This window comes from Taurulus bubalis (genome assembly GCF_910589615.1).
Source record: "Taurulus bubalis genome assembly, chromosome: 18".
Taxonomy (NCBI): Eukaryota; Metazoa; Chordata; class Actinopteri; order Perciformes; family Cottidae; genus Taurulus; species Taurulus bubalis.
Genome location: NC_136606.1, coordinates 9,901,651 through 9,924,760, shown reverse-complemented (window position 1 = coordinate 9,924,760; position 23,110 = coordinate 9,901,651). Strand labels below are relative to the sequence as shown.

The following is a 23,110-nucleotide window of genomic DNA, read 5'->3' as shown; positions in this document are numbered from 1 at the left end:
CCGTCCCCAGCGTGGCCCTTTCTGCCTTCAGCCCAGATTCCACATCGAGTTTTCGGGTTAAATTGTTTGTACCGGAGGGGATGCCCGGTGCTCCGAGAAAGTCCGGGTAGAAAACGAGCCCGAGGTGTATTCCTTTCTCTTGTTGCTGCGTTTCACTCAGCCGGTGTCTGCTCCAAAGAGACGCACTTCACTCGGTAACGACGCCGTATTCGAGCACGGCACTGTCGCAAAACGTCGTGAAGACAGCCCTGCAGCAGAGAAAGGGCTAAAAGAAAATGGGTAGACAGACAACACACCACGTGGAAATTCATACTCGTTATTATCAGAGATGATGGATAAGTGTATATAATTATACCAACCGTATGTTGAAAAAAGTATATTATACTATAATACAGTTCGTCATAGTGTAACATATTTCAGAACTATAATACAGGCGCATAAAAGAAATATCAGCATTTTTGTCTATTATCTCAGTATAACAGAATATATTAATCTATTCATTTGTTTTAATGAAGAGAATAACATATTAGGTATATTCATTTTTAAAGTATGATAATAATTAATAAAGCTTCATACTAGAATAAGCAATTTTATCTTCACCCTTCAAGCATTGAGGCAATTCAAAGTGCTTCATAGAGCAAACAAATGCACTGGAACTACAATTAAAACCAAATATATATACAAACATAAATCTATTTATATAGAGTAGCCAAATGTAATGAAGAAAATAAAAGTGAAGGAGAGAGATTCATTTACAAAGGTACAATAAAACAGCAGAACATTTGATTTGAAAGTGGCACATGTATACAATCATCTGGAGATTACAAATGATCACACTATATGACTAATTTAAGGCATTTTATGCAACACTTATGCTGATATGCAAGAAACGATGAACAGTGATTTTTTACAAAATATATATTTATAGAATGTCCATGTTATCATGTCACTAAAGCAAAAACCTTTACTGATATATACTCTGTAATACATTCTAATGCTACTCAGTCATAAAGATAAAGTCATATTTTGCAATGTCACCAGATATTATCTATGGCAACTTCTTATCTTTTCATTTAAGGTCACTGGCAAGGCTGTTTTAGGACATGAGCTCCTCAGTTTGGGTGTAAAATTAATTAAAATGATTTATTTATGTAAGAGTGTTAATGCCATAATGTAAAATACTACATTAAAATGATATACCGTGCATTCAAGATGTTAAATGTTAAATAAAATAAGAGTTAAAATAACATAATATGGCTTTTTAGTAAACTGTTTGAAGAGTGTCTCGTATATTTAAGACTTTACATCGAGATCAATGTATAATCTAGTTGCATCATATCTTTAAAACGGCACCATTTGCTTTCGACCCATTTTGTTACAACAAATACAGAGCTATGTTTTGCAGATCTGTGTTACCTAGGAACAAATGTCGCCAGGGTATTTGTTTCTGACGGACACTGTAATGTAGCACCGCTGGTCCCATCTTGAGAGAGAAGGGAGTGCAAAGCAAACCGTCCATATTACCGCTGCTTTGTCAGGTAGTAAATTCCTTTTAATGTCATTGTCATCTCTTATAAAACTATGTTAGAGTTACGTATATGTTCGGTATACATTAACCGCTCCGTAAAACCGTTTGTCACATTTATATCTGAAGAGTTATTCAGCCTCACAGCTGTGTCTGGTGTCGACGGACTGCTATTCGCTTACGTTAGATGTGCTAATTTGCTAGTGCTTGGTTAGCAACTAAAGCATTGCGCATTCCAAATGACACTTCGCATTTTCGAAAGGTCCTCAAAGCGGGCTATTGTGTTTGGGGGAAACGCAGTTGATCATTGCCAGGCATTAACATCTCGAATATGTAATTATGTGATAACACTGACAGGATTCTTTGTCTTTCCTTCTTTGCCCTGCGTTTACATGGAGGAGACCTCCGTTTAGTTTATCGTCGGCCCGCCTTTGTAGAGCGCTGATTGGACGGTCGGCCTGTCCGTCAATAACGCTAGGCCGGTCATTGGTGGCTAACCAGGATGACAACGCCAGTTTTGTTGCTTTATTCCCCTGCCTTCAACATGGCCTTCCGTGGCTACTGTTGTAACTTGGCTAACATTAGCTCACATGAAGACAACGTTGTTTGGATATGTAATGGCGCTGCCTTACAGTGACTAAATCGAACAAAGCTAAATTAATTGAATCTACGGCGCTAGTCTTCGGGCTACACGGTAGCAAGATTACTGTAGCTTTCTCTTGCTGGTGGAGTCTTTCGATAGAAAATGGATGGCGTTGTCTTAAGTGTCGTCCTTGACTAAAGATTAGTAATTTAAAGGCTAAGGTACCTGAACAACTCTAATTTGCAATTCATTTTCGCGCTAGTATCTAAAACACCCCAGCAAGAGATATAGACTTAGGAAACGCGTTCGTTCTTTTTCTTTGCAAAATATAATTGAATAGCCATTAGCTTGAGCAACATATTGTAATCAGACAATGAGCATGCAGAGGCTCAACCTGCGACTTTAGCCTCATTTTATAAATGCTGAATGTGAAGCTAAAAGTGGGTAGCTTCAGATGACATTCCACCCCTGACTGATGCCCTCAATCATCTGTCTGCCAGCACTTTTCAAGGTGATGGACCCTCCTGGTGGGGGAGACGAACGACGGAGGCAGGCAGAACGTCTTCGCCGGGAGGAGGCTTACTATCACTTCATTAATGAATTGAATGAAGAGGAGTATCGCCTAATGAGAGACAGCAACCTGCTTGGCACCCCTGGTGAGGAGGGACACATTTCATGTTGACATACTGATTGTTAATGCAGCCTTACTTCACATGTATTCCAAACATATGACGTTAATAGTATGCCTTTTGTCACAATGTATGTTACCGATAATCTGCTCTCGCAATAGGAGCAGGGATAATTCTTCTTGACCCACTACTATTAGTGACCCATAACGGCCTGCATGTTCATGTGTTTCACAGGGGAGGTGACTGCTGAGGAGCTTCGGCAGCGTCTTGATGGAGCAAAAGAGCGCATGACTTCTCAGCCCCGTACTGAGCAGCGCCCGCAAACCGCTGATTCTGGAGAACAGCAGGGCAGTAGCGGTGAGGGAGAGGAGAGAGGTGCTGGAGGGAGACGAGGAGCAGGTAGGGAGAAGTGGGAGTTGTCTTTCCAAATTTGTCTTTTACTAGTCTTGATACAATATGACTTGGGTTAAGCTACTATTGATTAGCAAACAAAAAACATATACTGTATAAGATATACATTGGATCATTATAATGCTCTTACTTGTTAAGATGAGTGCTTTTGAAATGTTTTTCCTATTTTTTTGGGACAAATATTGATTAATCTTTTATTTAGTGTGATATCACTTTTGGAAAGGTTCAAAGAGGGTTTGATCAACTTTGAGTCTAGCTTAGCCCGGGAATAAATACAGTGGAATTGTGTGCTTTGAGTAAAATATGAAACAGATTGGCTAAAACTGTGTTGTGTATGGACACCACGACATTCCAATCATTTTATTAGGGGTTTCCTGTACAAGAAATTAGATTTTTAGGAAGAATACATGTTAGTTTAGAGGCTTACCCATATTTGTTTTTTTCAGGGGCCGCAGAGCCTGGAGCCGAACCATCTAATGGTGACTCATTACTGGAGTGGCTGAACACTTTTAGACGCACTGGCAATGCTACTCGCAGTGGGCAAAGTGGCAACCAAACATGGCGTGCTGTCAGCCGGACCAACCCTAACAGTGGAGAGTTCCGCTTTAGCCTGGAGATCAACATTAACCATGATCAGCCAGAGCCGGGGGAGCATAATGACACTGTGGACACTGCAGAGATGCCAGTGGCTGCCCCGAATATAACGTCACCCTCTATACGCACTGCTTCCACATTCTCCAACCCTCGCCCTTCAACCACGCCAAGGCCAGTCCCGTACCCCACCCCTCGCCCAGCCCTCAGTAGGAGGATGCAGACACGGCGTACACGCAGCAGCACTACCACTCCTTCTATGAGCCCCCCTGCACTTCCTGCACCCGTGGCCTCCCCACCTGCTGCTCAGAGGAGAAGTGCCACTTTGCACTCTTTGGCACCTCCTCCTACTGTTCCCAACCCTCCTATTGATCAAGTAACACCGACGCAACATCAAGCCCTGAATGCAGAAGTAGAGCAGGGCAGTGATAATATGTCTGCTTCTTTAGACTGTCCCTGTGTGTCACTGCAGTCTGGGTCTCAGGCCCCAACAGTGGGACATGAATCGCGTGGCAGGAGGACTCGATCACGTGGTCGTGCACGCAGGGCTACTGCAGGGGGTGGGGTTTCATCCCGCTTATCAAGGCGCAGCCGTTCCCCCTTGCACAGAATACCTGTTGCCAGTACTACTCCACCATCAAGTAGTGGTGTCGGTGGCTCTAGCAGCCACACTATTGAGCCAGGCAGTGGCACAAGCTCTGTTTCCATGGAGACGGTGGAGGCTGTGGCAGAACCTGCAGCTCTGACAGAGCCAGCTGTAGAGACAGGAGAACGCGATAGTGAATCGCATGTAGTAGGAGCAGGAAGCTCAGCGGTGCGACGGCACCCAACCATCATGTTGGACCTGCAGGTGAGAAGGATCCGACCTGGTGAAAACCGCGATCGGGACAGCATCGCCAGCAGAACGCGTTCTCGTGCCCGGGTTGCTGAGAATACAGTCACCTTTGAAAGTGACAGTGGTGGATTTAGACGTACCATCTCCCGCTCTGAGCGAGCTGGGATCCGCACCTATGTGAGCACTATTCGGATTCCACTGAGACGCATTAGTGAGACAGGCCTGGGGGAGCCCAACTCAACCGCCCTGCGTTCCATTTTGCGTCAGATCATGACCGGATTTGGGGAGCTGAGCTCCCTAATGGAGACAGAGGCTGATTCTGAAACTGTTGCACCTAGCCAGACAGATGCTAATGATACAAATAGTAGCACCAGCCCAGCCAGTCGTCTGCATACAAATGAGACCGAAGCTGGCCAAGTTGGTACAGGTAGGGTAGATCAGGAGAGGGTGGGGCTGCCAGGAAGTGAGGAGGACCAGGGTGGGCAGGCCAGACTGGGAGCAGGGGTGGTGAACACAACAGAGGGCCGAGCCACCAGCAGAGACACCAACAACCTGGTAGAAAATGGTACTCTACCCATCCTCCGGCTGGCACACTTCTTCTTGCTCAACGATGAGGAGGATGACGAACACCCTAGGGGCCTGACCAAAGAGCAGATTGACAATCTATCCACGCGTACCTATGGTCAAGCCAGCCTGGAGGGGGAGATAGGTCGTGCATGCAGTGTTTGCATCAATGAGTATGCCCAGGGCAACAAGCTGCGTCGCCTGCCCTGCTCTCATGAATTTCACATCCACTGCATCGACCGCTGGCTCTCTGAAAACAACACCTGCCCCATCTGCAGGCAGCCCATTCTTGCAGTGCATCACGACTGACCTATTTGCTCACAAACACAACTATCAAGTTCCTGGCTGGCTGAACTGAGCAGATCCAAGTGGGCTTTGCATGTACATAGCGCTTTCATGGTTTAAGTTGTTTTTTTTAATATATCCATTGTGTTGAAGAAGGTTGAACCAAAAGTGCGGGGAAAAAGAAACTATAAATGCAGAGAATTTACTAAACTTTATTTTTTTAGAATCTTTGTTTTCAGCAACTTATTATTTTCTTCTTCCTATGACCCCTTTCACTGGTCTCTGTCACAAAGCTTAAGAAGCCCATGTCAATGGATGGCATAAATGCTTAAGGAGCTCCTGAAGTCGCTGCTGACTAGTCTCACTTTAACTCTTTGTCTGATACATGTGACATCTCCAGGTCACAACTGGTCCACGCATCACTTCTAGACTTGCTTTATTCAGTATAAGCTGTAAATAACTCACCACTGCTTGTATTTTTATTGTTTTGACACAAGCAGTTCTTCACAAGCCATGCGTTTAGAATGGAAACAGGACACTTTTTGGGGGGGATTTAACATTCACCATTTTAAATCTTTGACATCCATTTTAATATATCCCTCTGCAATTGGTTAAGAAATATGGTTTATCGGGATGTGTATGATATATGTATTTAATTTTGAAATAAGTTTTATTCTGTATGTCCAGTAGTATTTGTCTTTTCATACATACATTTCTGTATAATTGCAATACATAATTCCTCCATAAAAGTCACCCACTAAACTCAGCCACTTTGAAATCATAAACATTACCCATATCAGCAGCACACTTTGATTGAAACTGCAGAAGGCATGTGATAATCAGGAATTCAGAGATGTAATTTAGTATGAGTTGTGCAATACGGAGTTGTTCATTGTTGTTTACATTGTAATGCCTGATTATCATCTCCACTTAAAAACAGTCTTGTTTACCCTGAAATCAAAGTTTCCTCTTGGTTCCTGTTGCTATTGCGGATCCATTCCTGACAGACACACCCTGGAACCTGTATCACAAAGTTTCATTGAGTACTAAGCCTGGTACATCTGTTGAGCAAAAATCTGGAGCATAGATCTAAAGAATCAAAATAGATTTTCTGGTGTAAAAACCCCAACTCCAAAGTCATCTTTATGAGATATATGTGCTGCAAATGTCTCTGTTTGGAACATCTGCTGCAGCTGTGGCTCCAAAACTTCAATTTTGAAAATCCGTTAACAACTCATCTCAATTTAATTATTGTCTGTCACTGTGCAATGGTTACAGTTTATTTCAGTTCCAGTGTAACACTTGAATGAGACAGTATTAGTTATATTCCTGTATGCACTTTATGGTTTTTCTTTACATTACATGCTCAGATGTTGGCGCTTTTTTTTAGTGTAGGGCAGATGAATTATTACATTTAACCCCCTAGTCTGTGTTGCCACCAGGGTCACTTTGAAAACCATCAACAGTCCACAGGAGCTGCTACTTCTCTGCAGTTAACATGTCACTAATAACACTGCAGCTGTGTGTGTGTGTGTGTGTGTGTGTGTGTGTGTGTGTGTGTGTGTGTGTGTGTGTGTGTGTGTGTGTGTGTGTGTGTGTGTGTGTGTGTGTGTGTGTGAGTGAGTGAGTTTGTCTGGCTTAATTGTGTGTGCATGTACGTTTGTGTGGGTGCTGAAGGAAAAGGTCCAGTGTCCCAGTAAACCTGGTCCTCTGAAGACTTATGTCCACCTTGGAGACTTTGAGATGGTTGTGGCAACTGATCTCAGAAGTGAATATTTATTCTGTTCCTATTTAATAAGATGGAAATCAACTTTTGAAATATGAATATGTAATATGTTACAATGTGATGAGAGTAAACAGTTAAGATAAATATGTTACTATGTAATAAATTGAAGACATGGGTTTTTTTCTCTGCTCCTTTAACAATGGAATAAAATGCAGCTTTGCTATGCTTGGATTTGCGGAATGCACGGTTTGTGTGTCTGTACGCGCGCGCCACTGAGCGCTGTGCCCGCGTGAGTGACAGACGTCAACGGCTGCCCAACGGTTTTGTGACGGTTTTTGCTTCATTCGGGGTTTAAAAGTTTCTATTCACGTTTAGGTGGCTTATTGGCGCAGTAAAACTGTCGCCGTTTGGGTGAGTTTTCGCTAAACACGTGAGTATTATTCCGAATTTAAACATTCATTTGAACGCTCTCTAGTTCCCACAGAGTTTAAGTTGACTTCAAGGTTTAACTAACTAACTAACGCTTTATGTAACGTTCACGCCAGGGGCTGAGAGAAGATGGAGCCCGTCATTCCTCTCAAATAAATTCCATTTCCGAACATTAATATTACTGCTTTATATTTCACGGTACAACGATGTTTCACGAGTTATTTGTTAAAAAATATATTAGTTATAGGTTTATTAGCGCCCAGAGGCCGGTGGCAGGCACGTCTCATCATACGATGGCTCAATCGGGCACCTGTGATAAAGCCATGCTACAGAGCGGACGTTTGACAGTTGTCCTTCAGAATAAAGGCGTATAGATCATTTATTTTAAGTATTTAAATGATACTGTTAAACTCACTTGTTCAATGCAGGGCTTAAACTAACATATTTTACAATTTCAACCCATGTTATAATCAGGAATTCAGAGATGTAATTTAGTATGAGTTGTGCAATACAGATGTGTTAAACTATTACATGTTCAAATAAGTAAACTATCCCCATGTTCTGCCGGATTTGTTTTCATTAAGTAGCCGGTGACTTTAATCTAATTTGCTAATGTGGCTCAACCTAATCCTATCGGCAATTGTATCGTTACACAATTGAGAGAAACGGATCTTCACATTAATTCATTGCACTGAAGAGTTCCATGAGACATTACGCTAACGCACTTTATGTTGAAAGCAGTGACCGGAAGTAGCGCGTTATTTGGTGCCTCTGACTGGAAACTGGCTGAAGCTGCCGTCTACATCACATTACCTCCGCGGTACAGACGAAAAAACAATGATTCCCGAGCAGCAGCAGCAGCGGCCGCCGCCTGGTCCCGGAGCAGCACTCTCCTGCTCTGTCGGTGAGCCATGAGCATGCCACCGCCCCGGCCTCCTCGTCCAAGCCTCACTGATACTCGTTCCCCACCATCAATATGTATTTCAACCGGAGACCCAAGAAGATACACAGTGAGGGAGGTAAGCTAAAAAAAACAACTAAAAAAAAACTTATTTAATATTTGATCCATCGAGGTTCCGCCTGCCGCCTAATTCGTGATCTGTCACTGAAATCGGGATATCTCAGTGTTGATAACATGCCTGTAATCATATCGGATATGGCGGCCTGTATATAATCGTGCGTATTTGATATGTGCTTGGCATAATAACGGGGTGTCTGGGACTGCGGCATGCATGTGGGGTGACTTGCTGTAGCGTATCGGTATTTATCTTTAAGTATCACTCTTTTTTTTTTTTTTTTGGCACCGGTTGGGGATGCAAGGGCAAACTGACTGCAGGCTCCTGCATCAGTAATCACTGTCTGCTCTTTTTGAAATCCGTATATTTATAGAGATAGGTGGAGGATCGTGCTGTGCCTCAACATCACGAAAAGATAACCACATTTCTATTCTTTAGAGGATGAATGTGAGTCTCTTGTGTGACCTTAGTTCCCCATGGCATGATTATGGTATTATATAATGTTGTTGCCACAGCCTCTATCTAGACCCCATGCATCGCATCATATGGAATGTTGTCGTCTTGACTTGTCTTAATCATTCCATATATAGAACGAATATAAGCCCAAGCTCATATAGATCAGTGCAAGAACAGCCTATTACCTCACCGATTTAAGATCCACGTGACCGTCTAATGAGCGCTGCTTATTCTGGACCCATCCGGAAATGAATCTCACCGGATCTGAAGGCCATCCACATCCAGAGTCTGTATTTACATCTCAGCGTTTCACACTCATGTGTTGGAAAGACATGGTTCAGGATGTTGTACAGAGGGCCTATATCTGCTTGATACTGTAAACCAAGCTATTCATTTAAATATATTTAATTTAAATTGTAGTAGTGACTGGTATGTTGTCGAGCTGATTTGCTGTTGTGTTTGTGTGTCTGTGTGTGTATACTGTGTGGCTGCATGCTTCATGCAGCTTCCAGAAATAGAAAGTAGGGAAAATTGTGAGCAGAAATTAGCACCAACTGGGCCACACTATTTTCAGTTTTCCAGATATTTATTTGTTATTAAAAGAACACACCACTGGATTTTTGACACTGACTGAAGCAGCAAGCGTTTACCAGAAGACAGGTAAAGGTTAAGTGTTCAACAGGTAAAAGCATGCATTTTTGACAGTGTAGTGACAAAAAAAGTATATAACTCTCGCTTTTAGCCATCATATTTGTGATTTTTGTTCAAATATAACATTTGTTGGTCACACAAATGAGTCACTTGGCTGTAAATGGTCTATTATGCTATTTTGACCTAGCCATAGAGCTTGTATCGGATCAGTTAATGTCGGATTTTCAGTAACTCTAGTAGAGCAGTTGTTTTGTTTCTGTGTTCTAAAAGTTGTGTCAGAGCATTCACTGTTTGCCATATTTAAAGCATTGGATGATTGTGGAGGAGAACTCCAGTATAAGTAGCAGCCGGTATGTACATGTGTTCCCTCCTGGATTCACATTGCTCCCTTTACTGTAATCTCTTGGAGCCTGACCTCTTGATTCTTCGCTCTGATTAGCGAGCCGTATCCCTGGTGACAACGCCTGCAGCTGTTACACACTGTCAAACACATTTACAGACCGAGCAATTATTGAATTTGTTTGTATTCAATAATGGGTGTTTCCAATTCTGTTCAACAGTATTTTCTATGTTTCTAATAGCACATTTGAATCATGATTACTCACAAACACATGAAGCACACATGAAGCTAAATGAACTGTAATGAAGATGTCTTACAGTTTTTGCAGATTGTCTTTGAAAACCCACTTTATTTGTAAGGGCATATCTTGTCCCTGGGTTGATGTGTCTAGTTTATGTGAGTCATGCAGCTCATCCAACTGTCAACAAGACATCTGTTTTGGAAAGATAATGCCTGGTGGTCATGGCTGCCGAGCTACAGAAAATGCCATTTGGGAGATAAAGAGGCCTAATAAATTGTAGCAATGATGTACTTGCATAACTTGGACACTGGGGGGCACTCCTGCACAAGCTACAAGGGTTGGTCAAGTCCATTTCTGTGTGAAACTCTTCAGCACTACATCTTTCATACGCAGGTATGAATCTCATCTCACTATTAATGCTTCCAGCAACGGGCACATACAAACACCTTAACAGTTCAGCTGTTGACACACAGGTGTGTTGTGTGGGGTATGTGTATATTGACTTATTGTCTTGTGTGTGTTGTTTTCTCCTGCCGCGGCCTGTCTGGTGCCCACAGAGCAGTTAGTGTTGACCACCATTAGGCAGGAGGCTTCTGAACTGCAGGACCCAGGCGAGGGCGCCGACACTTCCATGCGTTCCCGCCTCACAGACAGGTTTGACAAAAGTGAGTTTGCTCGAATTAGACTGGATGACGCCCCATTTGTGTCCGGAGTCCCATGGTGCATGTGGCCATGCACAAAGGCTAGGAGCAGGCGTCTCCTAACCCCCGGCCCTCAAGAGCTACAATGTCTCGTTACTCACTGGAGTGTCTCTGGTTCTTGTCTTAAAAGGTTAAGACACGATATTGCTGTTGTGGACTCTGAATAATCTGTAGCTCCTCGGGGCCTGGAGTGATGAATGCTGGACAGGAATGAACCCCTTCACTGCATGTGCTTGTAGATAGTAGGGTGGCCACATATGTCAGACCATGCTGATGAAGACAGATTGATATGCACTGGGATCCTTGAGCAAAACCTTTTAATATGAACACATATGCATGCTTTAGAACACAGCACATGCATGTGTGGACGTGACATGCCTGAATAGAGCATGTACATGAACACTGCTGCATGTGTGTATGGCACATAACATAAGTGACTGAGCTGGATTTCGAGAGGGGTAAGAGGAGTAGCTGCATGTTGGGGGGGCCTTGCATGATTTCTGGCATTAAAGATGTATGTATGTATGTTCATCTGTGTGACAGAGTGTGCCCATAAAACAGTGTCTGTGTGTGTGTATATATGTGCATATGCATACTTTAGTGTAATTTGTGTGCGTGCTGCAGGCTCACCTGGAGGATTATTGGGTTTTGGATTAGCAGCAGGTGAAGTTGCAGAGCAGTCACAAAGGGGATTATCATGCTTGTTCAGTTGGCTCCTAAGAGGCTTTCTTGCCTTACCTTCCACTCTGTTATGGTGGCAAATGGACCCGCAGGGAGTGCTTGGGGCTAAATCACCCGGGACCTGCCAATAGGGCCTGCGGGTCACTGCGAAGACCAGGACAGCCATGGGACGTAAGGTTCGCCAAGGCAGACGAAACTCTGTTGGTAATACTTTTCTGACCACACAGCAAGATTGTGGGCTGGACAAATGCATGCGGGGGAAAGATATTTATTGTTTGTAAATTGAACTGAGGTTATTGAAATCGGTGAGGTGGTTATGGTTCAGTGTTTATCTCAAGAACACTTTGACAGGGCATACGGCTGTTGAAAGGATTAAAAGACCTTGCGGTTGCAGGGCAATCGCGGAACCCACCGGCTAACGGTCTGACGACGATTTAGCCTCTGGGGGCAACAGACTATTTCTGGTGTTCCCGTGTAGGTAGTGCACAACGAGACATCTGGGTCAAGAGGTCATTTTTTACAGACCAATTAGCAACTTGAGACACAAGGATGGCGTTAGAGTTGGAAAAAGGGCGTACACGGCTGGATTATTTCACAATTAACCATTTGACACTCAGTAAGCAGTTCATTTGTTTTGTTTATAAAAAGCTCAGTCATGGTCAGACAGTAGCTGGTGGGTTCTGAGATTGCCTTTTGGCCTCCACAGGGACTCTTGACCTGCAAGCAACAAAAGCCTGCTCACACGTGATTGGTCAGTAATACTCGGACTACAAACAAATACCAGATCGGCTCCCATACCAATATCTTGTTCCGTTGCCTATATTCTGCGTTCATATGCAGATCTCTGTTTATAGAGATTAGTTCAGCGCAATGCCTCCAAAAGCATTGCAGTCATGTTGCAAGGTGAGGAAAAGAAGACGTGCTGGGATCAAATATGCACATCATATGCTGTTCTCTGATTTGCTATAATTCAGCCGCCCAAGTGCAATTGCATTTAAAAATGTTTTGACAGTTTGTATTTCAGATGAAAATGCGTATACAGCCAGAGTATCTGTCCTCAGTGTACGGCTTGTGGGGGTTGGAGTGTTTCGACAGCTGAGTATAATTGTAGCTATTCTAGCATAACTGCTGTTATTATTGTTATGATATCTATTACCTCTCTGGCTCATTCTCGCTCTGGGCTGGGTGTTTGGGAGATGTTAAGTCTTGATTGAATTAACCATGCATGCCTCTACAAAAGCTATATTTTTTTCCACTTAAAAACATTTCTGGCCGTCAAGCTAATTGACAGCCACTGAGGGAGACACCGTGATAGTGGCTGACACGTGAGCCATTTTTTTGTGAAGACTGGGCCGCAGCACCAAGTGTCTGGTGAAATATGTTCTGCCATACTGGAAAATGTAGATGAATTATGCAGCTGTCTCCATCCATAATTCAGTACCCCAGCCTGCTTTTTAACAGTGAAACCTTGGCCTCGGGCCAGGGCAGCTTGGACTAAGCCCAAAAAACAAAGTTATTACTGCATATTAAGATTGATGAAGCTTTGATTTGTGACATCTTCAAATGACATGCGTGATGGATTTAAGTGTCTCTCTTTTTCAGACTGTATTGGCCTTGTTCTGCTCTCTGGAACAGGTGATTTTATCTGCCCATTGTGAAAAGTGTGTTTGGTTTAATAGACTCCTAATTAGGGTTGGGTACCGAAAACCGGTGCCAATATAGAGCTCTGCAGGAGATACGCTCCAAGCCACAAAGTCAGATTATTAGGAGACGTGTTTGTTCCTCGGTTCATTTGGTGTTTTGCCGATTTCAAGAGCAGCTCCGTCTGGTTCAGAAAAGCTCTCCCAGTTGATATTAATGATGACGTGTAGTCCAGTAAAGCAGCAGAGTTTGTAGAATCCAACCGTTTCTGAGTGGAGTTCTGTTGCACACGGACCCTATTAGGCCACCTGACGCTTGTGTCTGTTCTTTTTTTTGTATATATATATATATATATTGTTCATAATTTGAAGTTAAAAAGTTTGAAGCTGTAGTTTGAAGTCAAGTGTTTTGTATGTATTTATATTTTGTGTATAATTTAAAACGGTTAAGATATTGTTCAATTTGAAGAATTTGTTTTGCCTTGGCAATAAAAAAAGCCTTTCTTTAATGTTTTTTTTTTTAAAGTATTGGTTCAGGCACCGTTATCGTTTTAAAATATCGTTTTAGCATTGGTATCGGAAAAAACCCAAACGATATCCATCCCTACTCCTAATGACGCAGGTATTTGTGTTAGAGAGGTGGTAAACTGGATGTCCTTGTTTTTAAGAAAGAGGACACTAACCAAATGGGTAGCTGGAAGTGTTTTGCTTGCAGGGTGTTTGTTGAGGCCGGATCAGTCTACTCTTACCTGTTATGGCCGCAGGTTATCAGACCTATGGTACCTGTCTGGCTAGCCTTCCTGCTTCATGTGAAACTGACCTGGCTGTGCTCTGCTGGAGTTTACTGCTGACTCATCAGTGGTGCATCGGTAATGAGTTAAGGAGGTGACTACGCCTCTACTCCATCAGAGATGAATAACCGAGACATTGATCTCATCAGAAATGAATTGGCGCTGAAGTGGGCTTCTGAGAAGGCCATTATAGATCTGCTCAGAAAGGTAGAGTCAAGAAGTTAAAAGATGGAGGTAAGAGGGGTGACTGTGTTAAGGAGTACAGTAAGTATAGCAAGAACATAAATAAGCAAGATGGTGTAGAAAAAGTAGACAATTCACAAGGAAGGGAAAAAAGGTATAAAAAGAGAAATGCTTTGTGACATAATGAGTAACCGTGTGCAGTGCCCTTCACCACTCATAACCGATCCTTTATCATGTCCTTACAATCACTCGCTATCTTGATTGAACCCAGTGTCATTTGCGGTGTGGAGTTCTGTGATTGTGAATTATGGCTCTGTGAGGTCCGGAGGTAAGTCAGAGATATAGAGATATAGAGATGAGGGATAGGCTGCGTATTATCATTTTGCTTGAACAGACTTTGACCATTGCTCTCTGCCTTGTTTAGATACTTTGTGGTCTGGCACTACACTGAGATTGGAGTTTTGAACAGGGTTTGAGCTTTTAAAATCTCAAGCAGGTTTCTTTTGCAATGGCTGAATGCCAACTACAATTAAAAAAAAAAAAATAACTGAAAGTTTACTTCTAATAAATGCAAAAACCGAAGAAACGTATACATAACTATAAAGTGGTACTCCTGTAAGGCGTTTCCTGCAAACACAATGAATGTGTCTTTCAAAGGAAAAATGGAAGCCTGCTGTGTCAGCAGTGATAATAGCACATCCCGGGTCGTTTTACAATTCCTCGCCTTTAGAACAAAAGCTTGAGTGGAATATAATGATATTTGGGTTATTGATGAGTAGAGCAACTGACCCATCTGTTGCAGGATTGTGGTGCTGCAGAAATAGGGTTTCAGGACTGTGGAAATTCAATCTGCTAAACCCTGCCAGTGTTTATTCGTTTCTAATTTATTTATGCAATTAGTCAGTTGTTGTTTTAACTTACAGCCTCACACACCGACACACACACACACACACACAATGCACAGATCCCAAGAAATGATACCGAATTATCCCACACAAATAAGAATGACTATGATCCCATAATACAGCTCACCGTATATTAACAATTGAGCAGTTAGTATTATCAGAATAATGAGAGGATTTAGTGACTCACTTAACCTGGCTTGACAGATAAATGCACTCCAGATAACATTCTTTATCTCATTACTGGAGATGCAGTGAGCTATATCTGCGTCCATGCAAACTAATGAGAAAGATATGAAGAGCAGAGACCTGTGGTGGGTGAGCACTTGTGAGCACAGTGGACTGGAAGCGACATGAAGTGATCTCCTGATGGATGGTTCCCGCCTCAGGGATGTCATTTGACCCACCTGCCTGACCACTAGACCTTAAGGCGATATCGGGCTTCTGGCCCTTTAAAAGCGGATCCCCGGCGTTGCCCCTCCGCAGCACTGAAGGAGCTCCATATGGCTTCTTCTTCTTCTTCTTCTTCTTCTTCTGCACTGGCACTTGTGAGCCGCTCAGCAACCTAATTGGAGGGAGGGAATCGTTCAAATCGAGTCCGATAACGAGCGGCAGGTGGCCAGATGACACGGCTGCGGAGCTTGGCGGGCCAGTATCTTTCACCAGGGCCGGGAGCTTTCTCTTCAACGAGGCCGAGCAAGGAGAGAGGAGGCGCCGGCTCGCTGCTGCATCTGTCCTCGCCCAGGTTCGCCGTTGTTGTACCAGCTGAGTAAACTGTGGCGTCCAGACCTGTTTGCATTTGCTCCCACAATGTCCCTGCCGAACTTGTAGGCTACATATTATCCCGTTATTGGGCGCACTCGAGGAGAAAATATGTCCCGCTCCGGGAGCTCGCGCGGGGGGTGAATGAGCGGAGATCACGACGCGTTAAAATGGTTGGAGATGACAAAGCCGGGCGGGCGGGACCGCAGGGAGTCTTCAGAGGAAGAAGCGGGTTGCATCCTCTTCTGTCACTTTTTTTTTGTTGAGGGGGGGAGATTATTTGTACCTGTTGTTTAATGACAAACCACGATGTGCGCCGGGTGTCCTGTGTGTTCAAGTTGACGTGCTGATAAAACAGACAAACTGTGTGTGTGTGTGTGTGTGTGTGTGTGTTTGTTCGCCATTGTGCATCCCTCAGCACATCCATTATACGCGGGGGGTCCCGTGGGCGTCGCGAAACGAGCGTGTGTGCATTGCCGGTACCTGCATAATAATACTGAAAGACAGGGGCGTTATAACGGGAAACGTCATTCAATCGACCACGCCGGCTTCAGCATACATCAGCATACGGTAGCCTTGAGTACTAATTGGTCGCCTTCGCTTTTGAACCGTAAACCACGTCTCCCGTCTATGTCTCTGTCTCTCTTTCTTTCTCTCTCTCTCTCTCTCTCGCTCGCGCACCCCCCCCCCCCCCCCCCCCCCCCCCTCCTCTCTCTTTCTCTCTGTCTCACTGCCTCGCACTCACTCAGCCTCGCCTCTCTCTCATCAATCCAACGGTGCAGGACCTGCTTGCTCGTCCGGCGGTTACCGCAAGGCAGATGATGAGATGTCCGGGACCACTTCCCAGGCGGATCCCGTAGACGGCACCGCGCGGGCGGTGCTACTCAACCGGCCACAGACCACCAAGTTCTGCGACAACCATGTCAGGTAAGTGTCGCCGAGCCTTTACCGGCTGCATGCTTTTTTGCTATGCTGCATGTTGTGTAGCTTGTGGGCACTGATTTCTACAGTGCCCACTGACAAATACTGGCTTACTTGATGTATAGACTCAGAGAGTTGGCTAGCTCATAACTGATTTTAATGTTTTGTTTCCCAAAAGTTTAATAAACCATGGCAAAGTATGTATATCACCAGCCTCTAACCGCTGGTTACTCATCTGATAGTTTATTTTGTGTTTATTCAGAGAGTGATTGGCTCATCTCACTACAAGCTGTTTGCCTGACTGGGGTCAGAGTGCATGGTCAGCTTGTGGGATTCTGTGTCTTGCTAAAGGACACTCAATGTAGATATTTACTAAGAGGGGCTTTAAACCCATTATGTGGGTTGAAGGACAACCTGTTATGAACTGTTTGTATGTTTTCCCCAGCATGCCATGTGCTACAAGTAGACTTTGGACCAAATAGAATTTGCTTTTTTTAATTATTTTTATCTCGCTCCTTAACAATTCTCTTTCTTTTAGTTGAGCCTAAAATCACAGAAACCAAAACGTTTTGTTTTACAATTACTAAAATGTTGCAGGTGAAACTCTATTGATAAGACTCTTTAATAACTCACCTATTAAGTTGCAACTCTGCAACGGGTGAGGCTGACTTGTATCTCAATGAAAAGTGCTTGGTTTACCAACTTAACATTAGCATGTTACTTAATCAATATTTCCTAATGTGTAATGAATATTTAAGGATGCCAATGAAAGTAAGGTAATAACACTTAAATGTGTTTTTAAATACATTTCTGAAAGCACCATAGCTTTGTCTTATTTGTCAGACCCTGAGGTGGAATTTTTGTAGTCGTGACTTTCTGTGCTTTGAAGTGGACTACAAATCTTGGACCAGAGTATGATTATTAGTATGATTATTTCACATATTGTGCTGCTGCGTCGTGGTGCCCCCCCTGGGGTTTAACAGTGAACATCTGACTGAATTCCCGGCTTGTATACATACATATAACTACATGTAGTTTTATGTCAGAGGTGATGCTCTTCTGCAACTGTGTGGCTTTGTCATGTTTTTTTTATTAAAAAAAAATCCAGCTGCAATATTGACACATACCTACATGTACTTATGTGTAAAAGGTGGGGTTATGAACAGGGCCAAACGTCAAGTATATTCAAGTCGAGATGTCTCTTTTATAAGCATCATCCCAACTATCGTCTGCGTATTTTAGGGTTCAGCTGTGCTCATAAATACAAATTAGCAGTCAGGCAAACTGTATTAGAGTTTAAATTGGACAGAAAAAAATGTAATTTGTACCTTGTCATTACCTTTTTATTAATTCTATTCGTATGTACTCCTTGTGCCTGGCGCCATAAGGAGCACTGGGCTTATGTTCTGTAAGTTGAAAGCTTATCGTTAGTCTGCTGACATTCAGTGGTCTGCCATTACTGTCAGGAGATTTAATTTCCCTTTAAAAAAAGCCTATTTCAGCTCTACGAATAAGATTAACGCAAGTGCTCCCTGCCTCATCTGATTGGATCACATGTGGTGTTCTGCCCATCGCTGCATGCTGATTGGAGAATCAGGAGCACTCTGGCTCTATATAGGTGCCCTCTGATGTCTCTGTATTCCTGTAACTCTTTAGTTTATGTTTGAAAGGTTCAATAGCACTTATTGATTTTTCTTAGATTAAAGCCGTGTTGCTTTTATCTGTCGACTCAACTCCCCCCCTTTCTGTTCCCTCGGCCTTCTACATCCATATTTCATTGTATGCAGTTGTGTTGATACAAACTAAGCATTAGTGCTGCTCTCCTTTGCACAACTGCACCACACAAATGCGGTAAAGTAACCTGCTCTCCTTATTCTAAGGAAAAGACTTGAAATAATAATGTAAAGTAAACTATTTAACTGAATCACACCTGCGTAATTCTATTAATACTTCAAAAATGTAATCAAACTGGTTGCAGAAAAATTTGAACTGACAATTTTTTTTACAAACACTCAGCCCAGTGTTTTTTTAAAACATGACAAAGCCACACAGCTGCAGAATAGCATCACCCCTGCAGCTAACAGCTGTTAACTGTGTGTGTGTGTGTGTGTGTGTGTGTGTGTGTGTGTGTGTGTGTGTGTGTGTGTGTGTGTGTGTGTGTGTGTGTGTGTGTGTGTGTGTGTGTGTGTGTGTTAAAACTTGCCTTTGATTAGATTAAGGCAGCTATCTGCTGGATCATAGGTGTAGTATCAGTAACTGTGGGGTATTCAGAGCATCAGGGTCAGAGCACTGTGTGTGTGTGTGAGACAGACTAACAGCTGTTGCAACTGGGTTTTGTGTGTAATGTTCGCGCTCTTTGTAGTTCTCTGTGAGGGAGGCAGACGGAAAAAGCGGTCACAGGTTCATCTCCTAGGAGATTCTGAATTGTGATGGAGGGGTGCATGCACTCGATACACTTACGCACACAAACACACTCTATCCATTAAACAAATACCATCTCAGAAGCTCGAACTTTTCACTCAGGCCACACAGAGAAAAGAAAAAAAACAAGGCAGGCCTTGACTTCAAGGTTGCCTTTTTAATTTTAAACTTCTCTAAAAGCTCTTACGGAAGCTCGTGGAAGCTAATCAATACAGTTGTCGGATCAATGCAGTTGACTGACAGACAAGTTGAGGTTGGCAAGGTTTCTTGCACCTATTTTATGGAGTTCTTGGTCTTTATTTAGATTGCTGGTTAAAAGTATCGGTCTATTTATAGGTGGGATGTGTGTCCACCCGATAATGGCTCGGTTTGCCCTCTCTGAGCACAATTTAAGCTTTTTTTAAAAATAGATTTTCAAGTGCTGAAATATTTAAACACAATTAGAGTTGGTTATTCAACCTTCAAGGTAATGCTGTTTCACCTTGCCAGGTGAAAAAATCATTAGCACACAATTTAGCGTTCCTGCTTTTGCTAATGCAATAGCTGGCTCTCTGCCTCCATCTGCCTGAATGTAAACAATGTGTTGCATCTCTTTTATCCTTGTCTTCTTCTGCAGCACGACCAAGTATGGGATTCTCACCTTCCTGCCTCGGTTCTTGTATGAGCAGATCAGGCGGGCTGCCAACGCCTTCTTCCTGTTCATCGCACTTATGCAGGTAAACTCCACCGTAGCAACCGGGATCTGCGCTGTTGGCTCTGTGTGCTGCTTGCTTTCAGTTTGATTTTGTGGCCCACACAGGCTTTAAATGACAAATCCTGAGGAGTTTGTTTTGAAACATTCCAGGTTTTCCCACAGGCCCAGCTTTTTTTTTTTAAATACTGAGTTATGAATAATCAAGAGTGGTTTTCTAGATGTCAAAAGCTAAGATTTTGTATATTTCCCACAGAAAGCCAGAAAAAACAGAATAAAAGATGAATATATATCATGATCACATCACATGCTTGTACGAATGAATATATCAATACATATGTATTAGATATTACAAATGTACTCGTTTGATGAATTCAATCTTGCATGTTCATTAATAATTTCCCTCACAACATGTGAAGTCCGATCACAACTTTATTTGATCAGAGAAGCTAATTACTTATACCACTCTGTAGTCACTGCCTGATTGGTGAAAAATATGTTCTTCCTCATTGATGGGAGGAGAAGACCAGTACTTTTTTTTTTTTTTTTTTTTTTAAAGTGACACTGCCTCCATCATGCTCACATGGCTCTTCACACCCATCAAAGATTCATTATACAGTCCACTAATTATTTTCCACTGCTTTGTCTAATGTTTTTCTGGACCATCAATGTGGTGGTGCATTATAAGTGCTTTGAGCTACTCAACATTCGCCATCAGCAATGCTTTCTGATCGCTGCCTCTCTTAACTCTCTGACCAGCAAATCCCTGATGTGTCACCGACCGGTCGATACACCACACTGGTCCCACTCATCTTCATCCTCACGGTGGCCGGTATCAAAGAGATCATAGAGGACTATGTGAGTACCACAGCACCACTTGCTGTATGGGTAGAAGTGACTACTTTTAAAATGACAGGAAAGAGGGACATTATATACCTAACACTTCTTCGTTTGTCTCAACAGAAAAGACACAAAGCAGACAACACCGTAAACAATAAGAAGACAACAGGTACCGTCTGCGTGTCAGTGCTTGTTAATATGCATCAACTGTCTGTGCGCTTTTCCACGAGTGTGCTTGTGTCTATTTGTGTGGGTTTTGTTTTCCTTTCATGGCTGAGTGAATGGCTGTTGTCTGTCACTCACTATAGTGCAGGCCCCAGACAAAAAGTTTAGTCCCCATGAATACTGTATGAGTGCTGCTCTATAGGTTGACTGATGGCTGTGTTGTCCTTGTCTCTCAGTGCTGCGTAGTGGAGCCTGGCAGACGATCATATGGAAACAGGTATCGGTATCATCACAGACTTCATCTTTGTTGCTCTCTCACTCGCCACTCCTGTGCTTTGCCTTTCTCTCGACCTCATTAGTTTTACAGTTCAGTTTAACAAACTTCATTGGCATGAATGGCATAAAATAATCCTGTAGAAGAAGTGCCACCTTAAAAGATACATTTCTTCTCAAAATAGAAAAAAAGAAGAAAGTAATTTAGCTAATTAAACTAAATCAGTTGCAGCAAAAGCATTAAAATAACGTAGATGTAATATGCAATTAGGCATGAAATGCTACAAAAGCAGGAACAGTAATACATGAATGGTCTTGTTTTGTGAAATCAATAATTAACATCTAAAATTTCTTGGATTATTTAATTATGATATGGTTCCATTTGTCTCAGGAGCTACATTTCTGTCTCGGTCTCACCTGAGACAGTTCTCCTCATTTGGTTTCCATGCAGGAGTTCTTGTGGCTACAGTGTAGTCACCCAGTCTGTTTGCTGAGGACCTATCTGTGCTGTGAATCTCCGACAGTAAAATGATACTCTTCCAATTAGTATTGATGTTTTCGGGCCAGATAAAAAATCAGTTGAGGATTTGTCCAATATTCCACATAGGCAGTGCTTGTTAGTTTAATAATGAGGTTTTCTTCAGTTCATAAGAACCAATTAGTATTATGGCATTTTCAGGTAAAGTTTTTTCTTTCAGTGCATTCTTTGAGTTAAAGTTACTTGAACAAAATGAACCCTTAGGTTTTTACGGTAGACTGTATGTTCTCGTGCAACACATGCATCACTATTGTCTTAAAATGTGGACTTCCTCTTGAATGTACTCATGAGCTGAGTCCAGCTGTGTACAGCCGTGCTCTAGCAGGTCATATCAAATCAAACTTGAGTCCTTGTTTTGTGGTGTAGAGCAGGAATGCAGCCCCCTTGTTATTCAGGGTCAGAAAAGGTGAAGGAATTTGTTCCAGATGCCCTGCTGATTCAATAATGTACACGTTAAACAAAGGTTGTTACAAGTAGTTTCCCAGAATGCTCACTTTTATTAGGATAGGAACTCCGCTACAAATGTCACAGAAATTTCCCCCAGTCTTTGAATTTTTTTCTTCAAAAACTGCAGTTTTGCCAGGTTAATATTGAATGGCTCCATTTATCCGTCTCTACATTCTTGTAATCTGTGTGTGTGTGTTAATCAGGTCTGTCTGCCTCTATTGCTGCCTAATCCAAAATGTTATGCAGCTATGCACTGCTGTGCTCACTGTCACTTTATCTCAAGTCTTCCTCTCTTTCTATTTGCTGCCTTTCGGTCGGTCACTTAATAACCTGCCTCTTGTTTCCTCTGTTTGTCTCCCTCCTTTATACCCTCCTATTACCCTTCTTTTTATTTCTCCCCACCTTTTTTCTCTCTCGCTGTCGCACTGCTGCACCCTGGCCACAAGGTGGCAGTAGGAGACATAGTGAAGGTGACCAATGGCCAGCACCTTCCAGCTGACATAGTTATTGTGTCCTCCAGGTCAGACTTCAGTGTGTATGAGTGTGCATGTTTGTGTGTGTGAGCACATGTATGCCTTTGTGTATATTTATCTGTTAATATATGTCTTCTAATTGTTTGTGTGTTAAACTACTTTCTATGGCTGCAATTAATGATGCATTTTCATTATAAATCAATTGTTTACTAGTTTTTTGATTATTTATTTAGTATATTAAATGTAGTGATTCATTCCAATCTGATATTGCGGGAACCTAAAGAACTGTTTAAAAATATATCAACAAAGTGTTCAAATTGAAAAATTGTATGAAATCATGTAAAGGAAGTGAATATTCATATTTGATAAGCGATGTTTTATGATGGTTATTAATAAATA

The 23,110-nt window shown here is 42.6% G+C and overlaps 2 protein-coding genes across 2 annotated transcripts in view; both read left to right on the top strand.

Moving 5' to 3' along the window:
- Positions 1-1,519: 1,519 nt before the first annotated feature.
- Positions 1,520-7,329, top strand: rnf6 (ring finger protein (C3H2C3 type) 6). Its single transcript, XM_079234454.1, has 4 exons — positions 1,520-1,538; positions 2,609-2,764; positions 2,972-3,136; positions 3,595-7,329. Exons 2-4 carry the CDS (start codon positions 2,623-2,625, stop codon positions 5,445-5,447), a joined length of 2,160 nt encoding a protein of 719 aa, XP_079090580.1. The 5' UTR covers positions 1,520-1,538; positions 2,609-2,622; the 3' UTR covers positions 5,448-7,329.
- A 9,439-nt stretch (positions 7,330-16,768) lies between these two features.
- Positions 16,769-23,110, top strand: part of atp8a2 (ATPase phospholipid transporting 8A2) — a gene marked incomplete at both ends in the record, with an annotated part of 28,851 nt that continues 22,509 nt past the window's right edge. The window contains 4 exons of the mRNA XM_079234257.1: positions 16,769-16,869; positions 19,901-20,000; positions 20,735-20,833; positions 21,217-21,257. Coding sequence (XP_079090383.1) covers positions 16,769-16,869; positions 19,901-20,000; positions 20,735-20,833; positions 21,217-21,257 — 341 coding nt within the window. The remainder of the gene's footprint in view (positions 16,870-19,900; positions 20,001-20,734; positions 20,834-21,216; positions 21,258-23,110) is intronic.

Bases quoted from the DNA above. Each gene is read 5' to 3' on its own strand.
- rnf6 (XM_079234454.1), top strand. From the start codon at position 2,623: ATGGACCCTCCTGGTGGGGGAGACGAACGACGGAGGCAGGCAGAACGT. The intron at 2,765-2,971 runs GTGAGGAGGGAC...TGTGTTTCACAG, and splicing joins CAACCTGCTTGGCACCCCTG to GGGAGGTGACTGCTGAGGAG. The intron at 3,137-3,594 runs GTAGGGAGAAGT...TGTTTTTTTCAG, and splicing joins TGGAGGGAGACGAGGAGCAG to GGGCCGCAGAGCCTGGAGCC.